Here is a 15,353-nt window from a genome sequence, read left to right on the forward strand (position 1 = left end):
AGTATTTGCAGTTAAGAGCATGGCTTCTGGATCCAGACTCCCTGGGTTCGAATCCCAGCTCATTCTGCTTACCATCTGCACGATCTTGGCGGGCTACTCAACTTCTCTATGCCTGTTTCCTCATCTGCGCCGTGGGGAATCATCATAGCAACTGCCTTGGGAAGATAAGTTAATGCATGTCAAACACTCCCAACGATGCCTGGCTCGTTGTGTGTGCTACGTGTCAGGATCAGTCATGGTTATTATTTTGTCCTCGGTTATACATTCTGTTGCCTGACAGGTACTTTGGGGCCAACGAGGCTGACTTTGGTGGTCTCATCCCTGAATCTGTGGTGCCTCCTTTCAGTTCTTTCCTTTAAGCTCTGTTCTCCCACCTACCCAGCTACATTCATATCTTCCCAACCCTTACAGTGTGCTAGGCAGTTGCCCTATTACTGTCTATGTAGAAGCACCATTAAGCCTGCTCAGCTCTAACAATCTGTCAGTTAGTAAAATCCAAGAGTCAGATTCAAAGATACTTTAAAATGTAAATAAGGATAGACAGCTTTCTTTGCTTTTGGAGCTAGAAGGGGTGAGTCAGGAGAACAGCGTCTGGAAAGCATGGTGCCACGGAACATATGCCATGATTTTCCTGAAATCCACTCAATAGCAAGTATTTTGTAGGCTCAAGAAGGAGCCTTATTAGGGAGGAGATGTCTGGCACTTGGACCCTAACACTGAGTTCTAGGGTTGGAGCCAAGGTCTATGAATGGTGGCTTCCCCAGGAGCCCATAGTCAGGGAGCTCTGTGTTGCAGACTCACGGAGCTGTTGGTGAGCCTACAGGGATGGTGGGCCAGGCGACAGACTTCTAGGGTCTGACTTGATGGGCTTGGCTTCGGTGACGGGGTCCAGAACTCCACTGTAACCTGCTTTCATGCCCCTTCTCTTTCTGCCTCCCTCTCAGAGTGGGATATAGAGACAGGGAAGTGTCTGAAGACATTTAAACACAAAGACCCCATCTTGGCCACCAAGATCAATGACACCTACATCGTGAGCAGCTGTGAGCGAGGGTTAGTCAAAGTGTGGCACATTGTCTCGGCCCAGTTGGTAAAGGTGAGAGGGTGGTGGGCTCTCGGAACAATGGGGTACTGGTGATGATGGATTGGAGGAAACTTAGGGTCTCCCCCAGAGGGCTCCCCACACCACCATAAAGCTACCAACTTATGGTCACCAAAAGGAGGGTCCTGAAGAGCTCCCCCCAAAAAAGGGGCATTCTGACTCAGTGGAGTGTCAGGGATCATGTCATGGAGGTGGTGGTAGAGGCTATGTTCTGACTCAGCATGGTATACGGACTCAGGGTCTTTTCATGGCAGCAGAAGTAAAGTGACTTTTCCTTCTCCAGAACATTTTACCCTGACTCTTGCATGGGTAAGGGAATGGAGAAAGTCACAGTGGTTCTCCTCCTTAATTCTGTGGTAAAAAGAGAACATCTGCTGTCGTGAAAACGATTGAATGTTCACATGTAAAAAAATATCTCTGGATTTGAACTCCCATGGCCCTAGTGGGTGGTGGTGAGATCCGTTGGTACCGGGAACACAGGGGCAAAATGAGAAGCTGCTGGCCTGGCTGATGGACTGTTTCCCATCTGTCTTGTCCCCATGGCCTAATCAGCAGTTATAGGTGCAGGGGTGTCCCAGGCGTCCTCTGATCTTGGCAAGGAGCTAGGGATGGAACGCCTGACCCTATGCCGTGTGGCAGCAGAGGATGGTGGATTTTGGCCTCTGGTACTCCAGGAAGATGAGGCCTGCCCCAGCCAAAGACCCACCAGGAGCAAGGCCTCTCCCTGACCACATTCTTCTTTCAGCGGGGAGAGGGAGCTCTGGGGGGAGGGGCATGGACACCACTAGCCTTCTTAGAACAAAAGTGAAGTCGGCTCAGGTGGCAGTCATGGATTGCTGGAGGGTGGCTTTGCAGTTCCTCGAAAGACACCTCCAGCTTGGGCCCTTGGAGGACTCACTATCTGAGTTGAAGAGGGCTGAAAAAAGGCCTCTTTTCTTGCAGACTCTCAGTGGCCACGAGGGAGCTGTGAAGTGTCTCTGCTGTGACCAGTGGCATCTCCTTTCGGGAAGTACTGATGGCCTGGTTATGGCCTGGAGCATGGTGGGAAAGTACGAGCGGTGCCTCATGGCCTACAAGCATCCAAAGTAGGTATAGGGAAGTCCTCATTGATGAAGGTGGTACTCTGTCCTTTTCCCTCGTAGCTAGACTTTGGTTTTTGGCAGATCAGTCCTTTCCATGCTCTGCTGACCTTTTGTCCCCTCTACCTGTTCCCCATCCCCACCCCGCCCCACCCCCTCATTTGGCCATTCCCTCTCCCACCATCACTTATTTCTCTTAAGAAATAACAGTACTCAATGTGGATCTTGAGAAGTTATTGAAATGTTATGCTTGTGACACACCTGATACGTTTGTATCCGTTGTCTACTAAATTTAGGAATATTGGCAGAACTGTCCCAAAGAATGACAGTTCCAGGAAATTTAAAATACTTGGAGTTTGTTGGTCTTTACCCCAGGAAGCTTGTGTTCACAAAAGCTTAAAGTCACCCAAGGGTGACCAAGGTTTTTAAAAGTAACTTAAAGGCTTAAAGAAGGAGCTTTCTTATAAGTCTGCTGGCTACATTCCGTTCCAGGACAGCAAATGGATCTCATTTTATAATTCCAGTCCCAATTTGGTGGTGGTGGTGCTTGGAGCCAATTAAGAAGTAGTCTAAGGTCACATGAGCTTACTTGGAAGGGATACTGTGGTCAGTTCATGGTTCTTTCATGGGCATGGGTTTTATCGGCTGCTCTGGGTCCCTCTTATATACTACATGAATAATGCTTCTTCCCCTAAGGGCACTATAAAAAACTCTAGGAAACAAAATGCTATGCTAATTGATTAGAAGACTAAATGGATCTTCTAGGGGATCTATTTGGGATAGTTATTTAGTAAAATATGGCCCCAGATTTCCACATATCTTCATAGGAACCTCTTGAGCACACACTGACTTTGTGGGAAGGGGATTTGGGTCATTTTTGTGTATATTTACTCATTGTGTGTATGACTGCACCTTTGATGAGTGGGTGCTGGGCAAGGCTTCTCTTTGGTGCATTATCCAACCCTTACGTGATTATCAGTGAGCTTCTTAGCATATCATCTGGATTATCAAATTCAAGAGTCAAACTTTATGATTATCACTTGAAAATTGTAGACTTCCAAGCATGATTCTGTAGGATTTAGTTTAGTTATTGGAAAATAATCTATTCCCAGCCTCCCACTCCACCTCAGCAATGAGACCTTCTCAGACCATTCTCATTGACATTGAATGACGGCCCCAATATCTCATTCACATTGGTCCTTGGTCCCTTCACACTTACAGCAAGTCCATAGGTATGTAGAGGACATGGTCAATGTTCTTGTTTGTCAGGCCCCTCCTCTACTCATCTGTAGTAGTGGTGTGCACATGGAAGTGCTTCTAATTGACTGGTAATGAGGACCGACTTGCAGATTGCCTTTCTGGAGAGTTCTAATGATGGGACTGGTACCCATCTTTTGAATATGACATAGGTGATTATATCCTGTGTATCCATCATCATAGACTTATAATTATTGCCTTATGTAGTGGCCTTTTCAATGAGATAGAAGAAAAGACCTATAAACCACATTTATACTGTCTTTTATATTTATCTAGGTAGTTACCTCTACTGATGCTCTTTATTCATGAGGATTTCAGTTACTAGTAGTGTCCTTTCACTCCAGCTTGAAGGAGTCTGTATAGCATTTCTTGCTAGTGTGAACTCCTAGTTTTTGTTTATTTGGGAATATCTTCATTTCTCCATTTTTAAAAAAGATTATTTATTTATTTGACAGACACACACAGAGAGAGAGATCACAAGTAGGCAGAGAGACAGGCAGAGAGAGGAGGAAACAGGCTCCCTGCTGAGCAGAGAGTCTGATGCGGGGCTCGATCCCAGGACCCTGAGACCATGACCTGAGCCAAAGGCAGAGGTCTCAACCTATTGAGCCACTGAAACCCCTCTTCAGTATCTTTTTATACTTTATATATTTATTTGAAAACTGGGCATTTTGGATATTTTAATAGGACATCTCTGGAAATCAAATTCTTCCCCATTCCCAGGGTCTGTTTTCACTGTTGCCTATTGTGGCTTTTCTTGTGTGTTTGTTTAGTGAGTCTGTGTATTGTCTTGTTTGGCCTCTGAAGTCTCTGTTCTATTACCGTGGTGGTGACTGAGTGGAATAGGTTTATTTGAAGACCTGGAAATAAAATATCTCCCATTTTTTTTTTTTTTTGCCAAGGGGCTCTGTATACTTGTTGAGGGAAACTTTCAACACTCTGCTAGACAGTTTACAACTCTGTCTTAGCTCTCACTTTAGTTCGCGGAGAACATCAAGGTCAGCTAAGAGTGAGTTCTTTCCTCAATGTGTGCACAGCTCTGTATATGGCCACATAGAGTCCCAGGAGTGTGTCTGAACTTTTCAAAGCCCTAATGGACATTTTATTCCCCAGCTTTAACATTACATCTTTTTGGTCAGTGTATTGCTTGCTCCAACAGATGTCTATTGCCTTAGGCAGCAGTGACTACAAGATTTGACTGTCAAGGCCTTCACAGAATACTCCCCAGGTAGCAGCTTTAGCATTGGGTGAGTTCCTACTAAAGCAAAATAAAGACAAGCTTTTTGAACTAGTCTTCCAGGAAGCCAAGAGAGAGGTCAAATGATTCATTGTGAAGGAGGTTGGTTCTGTTTCCTCTAGTACCAGGAATGTGGGCTGTTATTTTCATGGTTACCAGTGAGCTGGGGAGTTGGGAATGGGAGTTGGGTAAGTTAATATACCACAAAGTTCATTCTTCTTCTTGACACAAAGCCATTCTTCTTTGTCTGAGTACTTCTTGGGTTGCTGCAAGCCTTTGGTTATTTTCCAGAGTTCTGAAAAAGTTGATTGTGACAGTTCTTGCCAGTTTTTTCATTGTTTTCAGGGAAGGGTGGGATTTTGGAGTTCCTTCTTCCACCATTCTTTCTGACATCACTCTCTGCAGTGTCTTTTTTTTTTTTTTTTTGAAAGATTTTATTTATTTAACAGACAGAGATCACAAGTAGGCAGAGAGAGGCAGGCAGAGAGAGAGGAGGAAGCAGGCACCCTGCTGAGCAGAGAGCCCGATGGGCGGGGCTCGATCCCAGGACCCTGGGATCATGACCTGAGTCAAAGGCAGAGGCTTTAACCCACTGAGCCACCCAGGCTCCCCTCTGCAGTGTCTTTTGATAAAGAAAGAACAAAGAAGGAGACTTAAGAAAGAAATGACTTTTTAGGGCGGAGAGAAAACCTGAATGCAGGCAGAGCTATGACAGGTTCCTAGTAACCATTATTGTGTCAGATACTGGGCTGTTTGAAAAATACCTCCATTAATTTAATCCTGACAGCAGTCCTCTGAGGCAGAAATCACTACCTCCTTTTCATAGAAGACAAAACTAAAGACTGAGAGTCATGTCACTTTTTCAAGGTTATGCAGCCAGCAAGTGGTAGACCCAAGTTTGGATCCAGGTTTTCTGATCCTAAAGCCTGTGCTCTATTATATTACTAGGCTATAATGGTATAGCCTGAAATATCAAATGCCACAGGAGCCTATGAGAAGTGTAGGTCCAGCTCCATAAAATCAATAGAGGTACAGGAGAGTCAAACCCTTCTACCAACAGGGCCATCTCTCCTAGCTCTGGATTCCAACTACAGGTAAACTAAAGTGCATTTAAGACACCAATAAATGTATTATATCTCCATCTTAGAAATAAAACTAGAACTTTGTTGGACTTCACTTATTTTTTTTTTTTTTTTTTTTTTACACTTCAGAATGAGTGATCAATTGATGACTTGATCTATCCATCACACGAGCCACATTGGCCTTTTTGCTGTCCTTTGAACATGCTAAGCATATTCCTGCCTTTCAAAGTCTTTGTTGTTTCTATTTTGCTAGTGGTTGGGTCTTTGAAACTTCTTAATTTGGCTCTTGGATCTGATCAGGGCTAAGGCTACATGGTATGGGGTGGATGTCATGCTTTTAACCCACTGTATCAAGGATCATACTCTGCAATTGAGCTGATACTCACCATTTATTTCAACAGATATTTACTGAGGACCTTCTTCTATGGGCTAGGCCTTGTGTTAGGTGCTGGGGATGCAAAGATGAAGAGGATGTGTGTTCTGCCCCAGAGAATCTTACAGTGTGCCTGAAGTTTGTGCATGTGTGTATGGGAAAGGGGAGATGGAGATTAAGTGTGGTTTTACAGAGAAGGTAGCATGTGAGTGGGGCTTGGATAGGTACAGATGACAGGGATTGAAGGACTTGATTTGCACTAAGATCCAACTAATTGGTGGCAGCAGATTCAACTTTTTAGTATCATTAACAGGAATAGGGTAATTACATTTTGCAGAATTGAATACTTCAGCCTGTCTGGAGTCCCACTTGGCTGCAGCTGTTGTAGGAATGGAGGTATCTAAGTCTCCTGGTCCTCTCTCTGTTTCTGCTGGTCACTACCAAAGGGAATACCTGCGTCTCATCCCTGGATACGGTGTTTCTTCAGGATGTTTCACTGAAAGACTGAAAGTCACTAATTTTTTTTTTTTTTTAAGATTTTACTTATATATTTGACAGACAGAAAACACAAGTGGGCAGAGAGGCAGGCAGAGAGAGAGAGAGAGGAGGAAGCAGGTTCCCTGCTGAGCAGAGAGCCCAATGTGGGGCTCGATCCCAGGACCCTGAGATCATGACCTGAGCCGAAGGCAGAGGCTTAACCCACTGAGCCACCCAGGCGTCCCTGAAAGTCACTAATTTAAGACCCAAAAGAAAATGCTGAGATATCAGGTTCTTGCTTCATAGAACGATGATCATTTTCCCACCTGTTCTGTTCTTTCTTTACCCAATAATGCTATTTGAAAAGGAATCCCAACATTAAGTACTTCTCTGCATGACTTTTGGAGAAGTCAGTAAGTAGGAACCAAACTGGAAGAGGAAAAACCATGACTGCCTATGTATCAGACCACCGCAAAACAAAACAAAGAGCCACGATGACATAAACCTTTGCCTGTTGCCATTTTGGGGCACTGTGACCAATTTGCAGGAAATGTGACAGCAGAACGGGAGGAGAGGGCGCAAGTATGTCTTGAGGGTTAATGGCTTACATCCGGAATTATGAAGTGACGGCAGACATCACAGTCATGACCAATGGTTCCCAGGCATGCACACAAAATCCCCCAAGCTACAAACAAACCCACGCAGTTTCCCAGAAGACAAGTACTGCCTGTTGCTCTGTTTCCTTCCAGGGAGGTGCTCCACGTGGCCCTTCTCTTCCTCCGGGTCATCAGTGCCTGTGCCGATGGCAAGATCCGCATTTACAATTTCCTCAATGGGAACTGTCTGAAGGTGATGAAAGTCAACGGCAGAGGTGATCCTGTGCTGTCCTTCTTTATTCAGGGCAACAGGTAGGGTGGTAGGTGTGGAGGTCAGGGCTGTGAGCTCTTCCGTTTGGATCATTTTCTTCTCCTCTGGGATGCCAGCCCTGCATTTGCTGGCAGTAGGAGAGAGGGCGCCGTGGTACCCTCCAATTTTGGCTGGAAAAGGGTCAATAATCATATGGTGGGGGGCAGATCGGACGTTGCACAAAGCTTAGCAAGCAGGTGATGTCACTCAGAATTTGTTCTGGATGTCTGGGACAATCAGGCAGTGAGTACGGTATGGCTCTGCTCTAACTGGGCAGCCCGTTTGTTCCCTGACCAGCCATCTCTGATGCTCGCTTCTGACGCACAGAGACCTTTAGGTGGGAAGTGGGATGGTAGGAACAGGGGGTCCAGTGTCCGGGCAGGCAGAGCTGAGCAGCTGAGTTTTACAGAAACTAGAACTGTGACCATGTGTATGTCATATTGTATTTGTCATAGGCTAGGTTCAGGGTGATAGTATGTGAAAATACCCATATAGAATTAACTTTTGCATTCCCTTGAGATATCCGTCCATCTTTCCTAATCATGTTGCATTCCTTTTAATGAAACCATACTGGGGCTATTTCCCATCTAAAAGGGGCAGGACTGGTAAGAAGTCTCCATCAAGGGACACTTTTTCAGTTTCAAAATAATAGTGCCATTAAAAAAAAATTTACCTCCGACCTTTTCTTTTTTATGACGTCCGAAGAGAGACATTTGCCTTTGGACCTCAGTAAAAATGAGTCAGAAAGGGAATCCTCATCGGAATGATTCTCCAAATTCCATGCTAGCATTTCTAACCAAAACAAGTCACTCTTTTTCTTTTTAATTAATTAATTAATCAAGAAAAGATTTTATTTATTTATTTGTTAGAGAAAGAGCACAAGCAGGCAGAGTGGCCTGCTGAGCAAGGAGCCTGATGTGGGACTCCATCCCAGGACCCTGGGATCATGACCTGAGCCAAAGGCAGCAGGTTAATGGACTGAGCCATCCAGGCATTCCCAAACAAGTCACTCTTTAAGAGAGTTTACACTAACCGTGAAGGTCTTAAAATTCAGCCTTTTGGAACAGAAAGGAACCCACACATGATATCTCCCTTGCTCCTTTATACTTCTAGGAGATCTAGGCAGAGAGTAGGGTAGATAACGAGTTCTGTGAACTTTGAGAATGACAGAAACCAGTGGGTGGTTGGCGGTCCCTGCTGGGGGGCTCAGGTTTAGAACTCTTTTTCCTACCAGGGCATAAACATGTGCATTAAGAAAGATGGAAATCATCCTGCTTTATAAAGCATGGCTGTTTTGTTTAAATGCAGAGCATACACAGAGACCGTGTAAGGACAGAGGGACAGAGATGGGAGGGTCAGCAAGGGAGCAGAGTCCCTCCCACTAGACTCTTTATCCCCATCACAGCAATAAAACATGGCGTTTAGATACTGTGCTTTAAAAAAAAAAAAAAAAAAAAGTGAATTTCAAGACATCAATATACAGATTCCCTAACCTTTCTGCTTGGGGTATGCTAGGGATTTGTTACTCACTCTATGAACAGAAATTCATTTAAAAATATTTTAACTTGAGGGGCACCTGGGTGGCTCAATGGGTTAAGCCTCTGCCTTTGGCTCAGGTCATGATCTCAGGGTCCTGGGATCGAGCCCCGCATTGGGCTCTCTGCTCGGCGGGGATATTCCCCCCACCCCCGACACGCCTGCCTCTCTGCCTACTTGTGTTCTCTCTCTCTGTCAAATAAATAAACAAAATATTTTAAAAAATATTTTAACTTGAAAAGTGAAGGAATCAGAACATACGTGCCCTGCTTAATTTTCAAGAGGACCCTTTTCCCCGCCCCCCCATTGCCAGACTGCTACCGTTCACCACTCCAGACCCTAACAGCCTCCACCCCCTCTTTGTACAGCCACATCTCAGGCACTGTTCCCTCGGGCTTATGGTTGGTTGGGACAGTACTGGAAATGCATTTTTGGAGGCTGGGCAGTGGTGGCCTTCTTGCCTTTTGTGGGCCATCTTGTTGTTTCGGTTCCAGGATGGTGATCAACACTGAGAGCAATATTCTCATGTTCCAGTTTGAGAATATAAAGTGGCAGTACTCCATGGACCAGGCCAAACAAAAGAAGAAAGATAAAGATGAGGACAGGGAAGAAAATGACCTCACAGAAGTCGCCTCCAGGTCTAGCACTCAGGTTTTCAGCCCGAGGGACTCGATGTCCAGTAAACAAACTGTGGGCCAGGAGTCCCTGTTAAGTAAATCATACAGGTCCCGAGTTTTCCTGAAGGACACCCGGGCACCTACAGGTAAGGGGGCTGAATCCCAGGCCACCTCGGTGGTTCCTAATGGAGCAGGTGGTGGTGGTGGTGGTGGCGGGACTAGCTTCTCTGTAGGATATTTTAGCCAATGATTTCTTGATGATGTAAATCCTTACTACTAAGGAAGGTGGGATCCTGTTCTCCGGCTCAAGAGAATCTCCTGATTTTCAAGGCCTGGGTTTACCAGACATACTAGAATCTTTGTATAGTAGATAACACTGATCCTTTGTACTTGCCTTTCAAACCAGAAACCACCAACACTCTCCACCCCATCCAAACATACATTACATAATAATTTACTTCGAACAGAGACAAGCTATTACTATGCCACAGAATAATGTTCTAAGCAGAATGTATTATCTCTAGAGTCCTGATTGATAGCATGCATTCCCAGAAAATATTAGTATGAAGCAGAAATGTGTGTGTGTGTGTGATATGGGATGCCATTTAAGACACAAAGAATCATTTAGGTGTGGGCTAGAGTATCCAGACTCCTTCCTTTCACCTGTCCTGCATTTGGCATGTGGAACTCGATCCACAGGTCTACAGAGAACATCAAGAGGTCACATCCTGGTATGTTACACAGACAAATGATCAGCTCTCTTTGGAGGACAGAGGCCAGCTGGTATAGATAATGTGTAAAGCTTGACAGTCAGTTGAAAAAGTGGGTGAGAGGGAAGGCAGGAGCCAAAGGCTACAGCTGGGTTATCTAGTGTCATACGACAACAAACAACAAGGTGACAGTTTGGGTGAGAATCAGCCAAATTACCAGCTATGCCCCCATTATTTAGACCTCATTGAATGATGTAATTACAATGATTTCCTCCCCAATCTTCATTTAGAAGTCTTCTCAGAGGGACCTAAAAGTCAAAGAAAGTCAAAATCACCCCAGAGGGATGGCAAGAAGAGAGTGAGCGCTCTTTCTAAGGAAGTATGCGGCATTTATGGTGGGCAAGAGAGTTTGGAAGCAAAATCCCTCGCAGGAGATACAACGAACGGTGATATTTTACTCCAGATCAGGGGCAACACCCCATCTTCCCCTCTCTCTATTGCTCACTCTCTCTGTTCCATCCAGTTTTTCAGCAAATCAGTGACCCTTTGAGAATTCAGGAAGGATAAAATGTCTGACTTTTCTTAAGGGGGGGCGGTTTCCTTAATTGTCCCCTTATTAACTTGAGGCCACAGCACGAACACCTTTGTAAGAGGTGCCTTTCCGGTTTGGGGCTCACAGCCTGCCTCCCATGTCAGGCCACTGAAACTTCTCATTTCTTGGACTGGTGTGTCATCATGAATAGGGTGTCCCTTTGTTGTTTTTGAGAGAGATTTTGGTATAGATTTAAAATGCCTTTCCAATATTTTTTGGCTAATATAATAGTGGTTCTTTGAATCAAACTCCCTGGAGAGACCAGCTTCAGGGTGAGGGTGAAACAGTTAAGTTTTAAAAGGGCTGTACTAACAATGGGAATCCTTGAATATACCTATGTTTATGTACCTGTATCAGTATGCCTGTAGGGTAAAGTCTTAGGAGTTGCATTGCTGAGCCAAAGTGCCTTTAAAAATCTGGAAGATAATAGGGCACCTGGATGGCTCAGTTGGTTAAGTGGCTGGCTCTTGGCTTTGACTCATGTTGTGATCTCAGGGTCATGAGATCTAGCCCTGTGTTGGGACTCTATGCAGAGTCTGCTTCAGGTTCTCTCTCCTTCTGCCCTTCCCACTCATGCTTTCTCTCAAATAAATAAAATTTTAAAAAATTGGAAAAAAAAAAGAGGTGGTGTATACACACACACACACAGAGAGAGAGAGAGAGAGAGAGAGGAATATTACTCAGTCATGAAAAGGGAATGAAACCTTTCCATTTGCAACCACATGGATGGATCTAAGGGATATAATGCTAAGTGAAATAAAAGAGAAAGACGGATGTTGTATGATTTCACTCCTATGTGGAATTTGAGAAATGAAACAAATGGAACAAAGAAAAAAAGACCAAAAAAACAGACAGACCCTTAACTGTAGAGAACAAACTGATGGACACCAGGTGGGGGGTGGGTAAAATAGGTCAAGGGTACGTGATGAGCACTGGGGAAAGTACAGAATCACTGTATTATACACCTGAAGCTAATATAAATTGTATATTCAGTATACTGGAATTAAAAATGTTTTTAAATAATAAAAAAAGAGGAGGACACTAGCATAACTGATAAATTTTCTTTGGATTAAAAAAAAATTAGATGGATGCCTCGGTGGCTCCATTGGTTAAGCATCTGACTATTGATCTCAGCTCAGGTCTTGATCTCAGGATCATGAGTTCAAGCCCCACCTTGAGGGGGTTACTTAAAAAATAAACAAATAAAAATTTAAGAAGTTTAGAAAGATATTACCATAGTCACCCTTAAAAAATGATATATCGATTTATAGTCCCACCAACAATGCGTAGAGCTCCTACTCTACCCATGCCCAAATACGTGTTATCCAATCATTTTGTGCTTGCTTATATGATAAGTAAAAATGATATTTGCATTTTTTTAAGTTGATCACTAATGAAATGTCCACCAGTGGGCAATGACTAAGTCAATATGGAAAAATTCATACTGTGGAATATTATCTAATAGCTAAAAATTGTATCATGAGGACCCACATACGGTGACTTGGAAAGAGATTCACAATAGATTATTATACAAAAAAAGACATCTTAATGAACAATGAGTCATCACAATTCCTTTTTTAAAAAATTTGACACACAGGTCAACAGTTTCAGATGTACAACACAATGATTTGACAAGTTTATACATTATAGTGTGTTTACAAGTCTAGCTGCCATGTATCCCCATATATATCCCTATTACAGTATCATTGACTGCATTCCTTATGCTATGCCTTTTATTCCCATGATTTATTCATTTCCTTACTGGAAGCCTGTGTCTCCTACTTCCCTTTACCCATTTTGCTCAGTCCCCATCACCTTCCTTCTGGTAACCATCTGTTTGTGCTCTGTATTTATAGGTCGATTTTTAAATTTGTTTATTCATTTTTTTAAAGATTCCACTTATGAGTGAAATGATGTATTTGTCTTTCTTGGTCTGACTTATTGCACTTAGCATAATACCCTCCAGGTCTACTGTGTTATTCCAAATGGCATGATCTCATCCTTTTTACGGCTGTGTAATATTCCTCTGTGTGTGTGTGACCATTGAGTATGATGTTAGCTATGGGTTTGTCATATATGGCCTTTGTTATGTTGAGGTGTGTTCCCTCAAACTCGACTTTCTTTCTTTCTTTCTTTTTTTAAGAAAAATAAATAAAACCTTTAAAAAAAAAAGAATGGGTTTAACTTTCATGCATAACTACTTACCAGTTTTCATGGCACACTCTGACTTGCTTTTGTTTTCTTTTCATTTTTGAAAACCCAGAGGACGAGGAGAAAGTTCCACCTGGAGACTTGATCAGGCGCTCAAAGAAAAAGCGCTGGCAAATCCCCATGTCGCCCGACCAGTTCCTTCTCACGGTGAATGCCCTGCAGCGGGCCCATAAGTCAGGGGAGTTTGCCTATCCCCAGAGGCCTCGAACCCAAGTCATTGATGCCTGGGGACCTTCAATTTCACACCCAAGGAAGGTCCTGAATTTCAAAGGAATATCAGTCCAACAGGCAGTTAATAGGTTGCGACATAGCAACCCACCCATCGACGTGAAGCAAACCAGTATTCCCCTGGAGATCCAGAAACTGCAGCCCAACCTGAAGAACTCTTTGCACAGTCCCCAAGTCCAGTCCACCATACCCCAGCCTGTGATCGTCTACCCCAGATTTGCTGGTGGCCTTAAGGGAGAAGACCAAGCGACCGGCCCCGTCGGCGGGACAGTGCGTAGCTGTAGCCCTTTAACCAGCCTGCAGGTCATTAAACCGAACCGCATGCTGGCTCCCCCCGTGGGCACGAGAACCAAGTCCATCAAGAAAGATCGACCTCGCTTCTACACGACCCTTGATCCCTTTAGAATGAACACCGAGTTCATGTTGTTGACCGTAAAGGAGGAGAAGGAGTACAGGGAGGCCAAAATGAAGGAGTTCCAGGCCAGAAAGCCCAGAGACGTGGTCAGTCCAGAAAAAGCCAGCAGAGCTGCCCGGATCAGGAAGATCAAAGGCCTGCCGATCAATCATTTCATGAAGCAAGGGAAGACAGCAGCCCCTGAACTTGGACAAAACGTATTTATCTGAACCAGCTTTGGGAAATGAACATCTTACAATAAACAGAGAACCCAAGTGGATGTTGGTGTTTGTCCTTTTTGTTTTGCTTGTTTGTTTGTTTATTTTGGATTGTCCCTTGGCCGTGTGGGAGGTAGGTCTTAATCATCTTCCTATAAGCCCAAAGACTGGTAAGATCAAATCAAGAAAACAGAGGCAGGGAGGGGGGTGTTGCTGGGAGAGACTGGCATCTGTAGTCCCACTGGTAACCAGTTAATGAAACTTATGAAAATCCAGCTTCAGGTGGGTGATGGGAAAGTGACCTTTGGAAATTAGATACCACTCATCACCACCAATTTAGTGCCATCGTTCTGGTAGCAAATGAACTGATGGGATTGTATAATAAGAATGCACTGGAATTCCCTGGTATTTTCGCACAGAAGCCTGATGAAACTCAATGACTTAAGAATCTATTTTTTTTTTTTAAAGATGTTATTTATTTATTTGACAGAGACGCAGCGAGAGAAGGGACTACAAGCAGGGAGAGTAGGAGAGGGAGAAGCAGGCATCCCGCCGAGCATGGAGCCTGATGTGGGGCGCCATCCTAGAACCCTGGGATCCTGACCTGGCCGAAGGCAGTCGCTTAACAACTGAGTCACCCAGGCCAGGCACCCCTTCAGTTAAGAATCTAAAAGGAGACCTATTGCATTTGAGAACATTATGTGTTCTTTTCCTTCTCAGGGCTAACGTCTATGGAACAGAATTGACCATATTCATCTTTTCTTCAAAGAGGGACACTAATATGGGGCACCTGGGTGGCTCAGTGGGTTAAAGCCTCTGCCTTCGGCTCTCAGGTCATGGTCCCATGGTCCCAGGATGCTGGGATCGAGCCCCACATCCGACTCTCTGCTCAGCAAGGAGCCTGCTTTCCTTCCTCTCTCTCTGCCTGCCTCTCTGCCTACTTGTGATCTCTGTCTGTCAAATAAATAAAATCTTTAAAAAAAAAAAAAAGAGGGACACTAATATCAAGTGTGTTGATGTTTCCACTCAGACCTTCCAAGGATGGTGTCAGGGACCAGGCAGGTAATTGAAAAGGGTGTCGCACACTATGGGAGTTATAGCCCATTGGAGAGCTCAAGTCCTATCCAAAGGGGTAGCTTCTCCTTGGTGGTTCAGCATGAACATCAGATGGTGTAGGATAATAGAAAATATATATTGGTCTCTTCCCCTAGTTCCTGGCATAGAGTTTCTGAAATCCTTATAAATTTCTAACTGATAGAAACATAGGAGCATCTTTTGTTTTAATGAGGGGACTCAAAGTGGGCTCCTGGATGGCTCCCCCAATCCTCCAAAGAGGA

At 44.2% G+C, this 15,353-nt stretch overlaps 1 protein-coding gene across 3 annotated transcripts in view; it reads left to right on the forward strand.

Moving 5' to 3' along the window:
• The window catches only part of FBXW10B (F-box and WD repeat domain containing 10B), a 33,685-nt gene extending 19,457 nt beyond the window's left edge, over nt 1-14,228 (forward strand). Inside the window, exons 9-14 of one of the 3 annotated variants that reach the window (XM_059381136.1) lie at nt 945-1,093; nt 2,042-2,184; nt 7,354-7,512; nt 9,541-9,809; nt 10,664-10,819; nt 13,229-14,226. In XM_059381136.1, coding sequence (XP_059237119.1) covers nt 945-1,093; nt 2,042-2,184; nt 7,354-7,512; nt 9,541-9,809; nt 10,664-10,819; nt 13,229-14,028 — 1,676 coding nt within the window. In that variant the 3' untranslated portion in view covers nt 14,029-14,226. Of the gene's footprint in view, nt 1-944; nt 1,094-2,041; nt 2,185-7,353; nt 7,513-9,540; nt 9,810-10,663; nt 10,820-13,228 lie in introns of all 3 variants that reach the window. The other 2 variants (XM_059381137.1, XM_059381138.1) reach the window with 2 other exon arrangements.
• Nucleotides 14,229-15,353: the final 1,125 nt, after the last annotated feature.

Source organism: Mustela nigripes, chromosome 16 (genome assembly GCF_022355385.1).
Source record: "Mustela nigripes isolate SB6536 chromosome 16, MUSNIG.SB6536, whole genome shotgun sequence".
Taxonomy (NCBI): Eukaryota; Metazoa; Chordata; class Mammalia; order Carnivora; family Mustelidae; genus Mustela; species Mustela nigripes.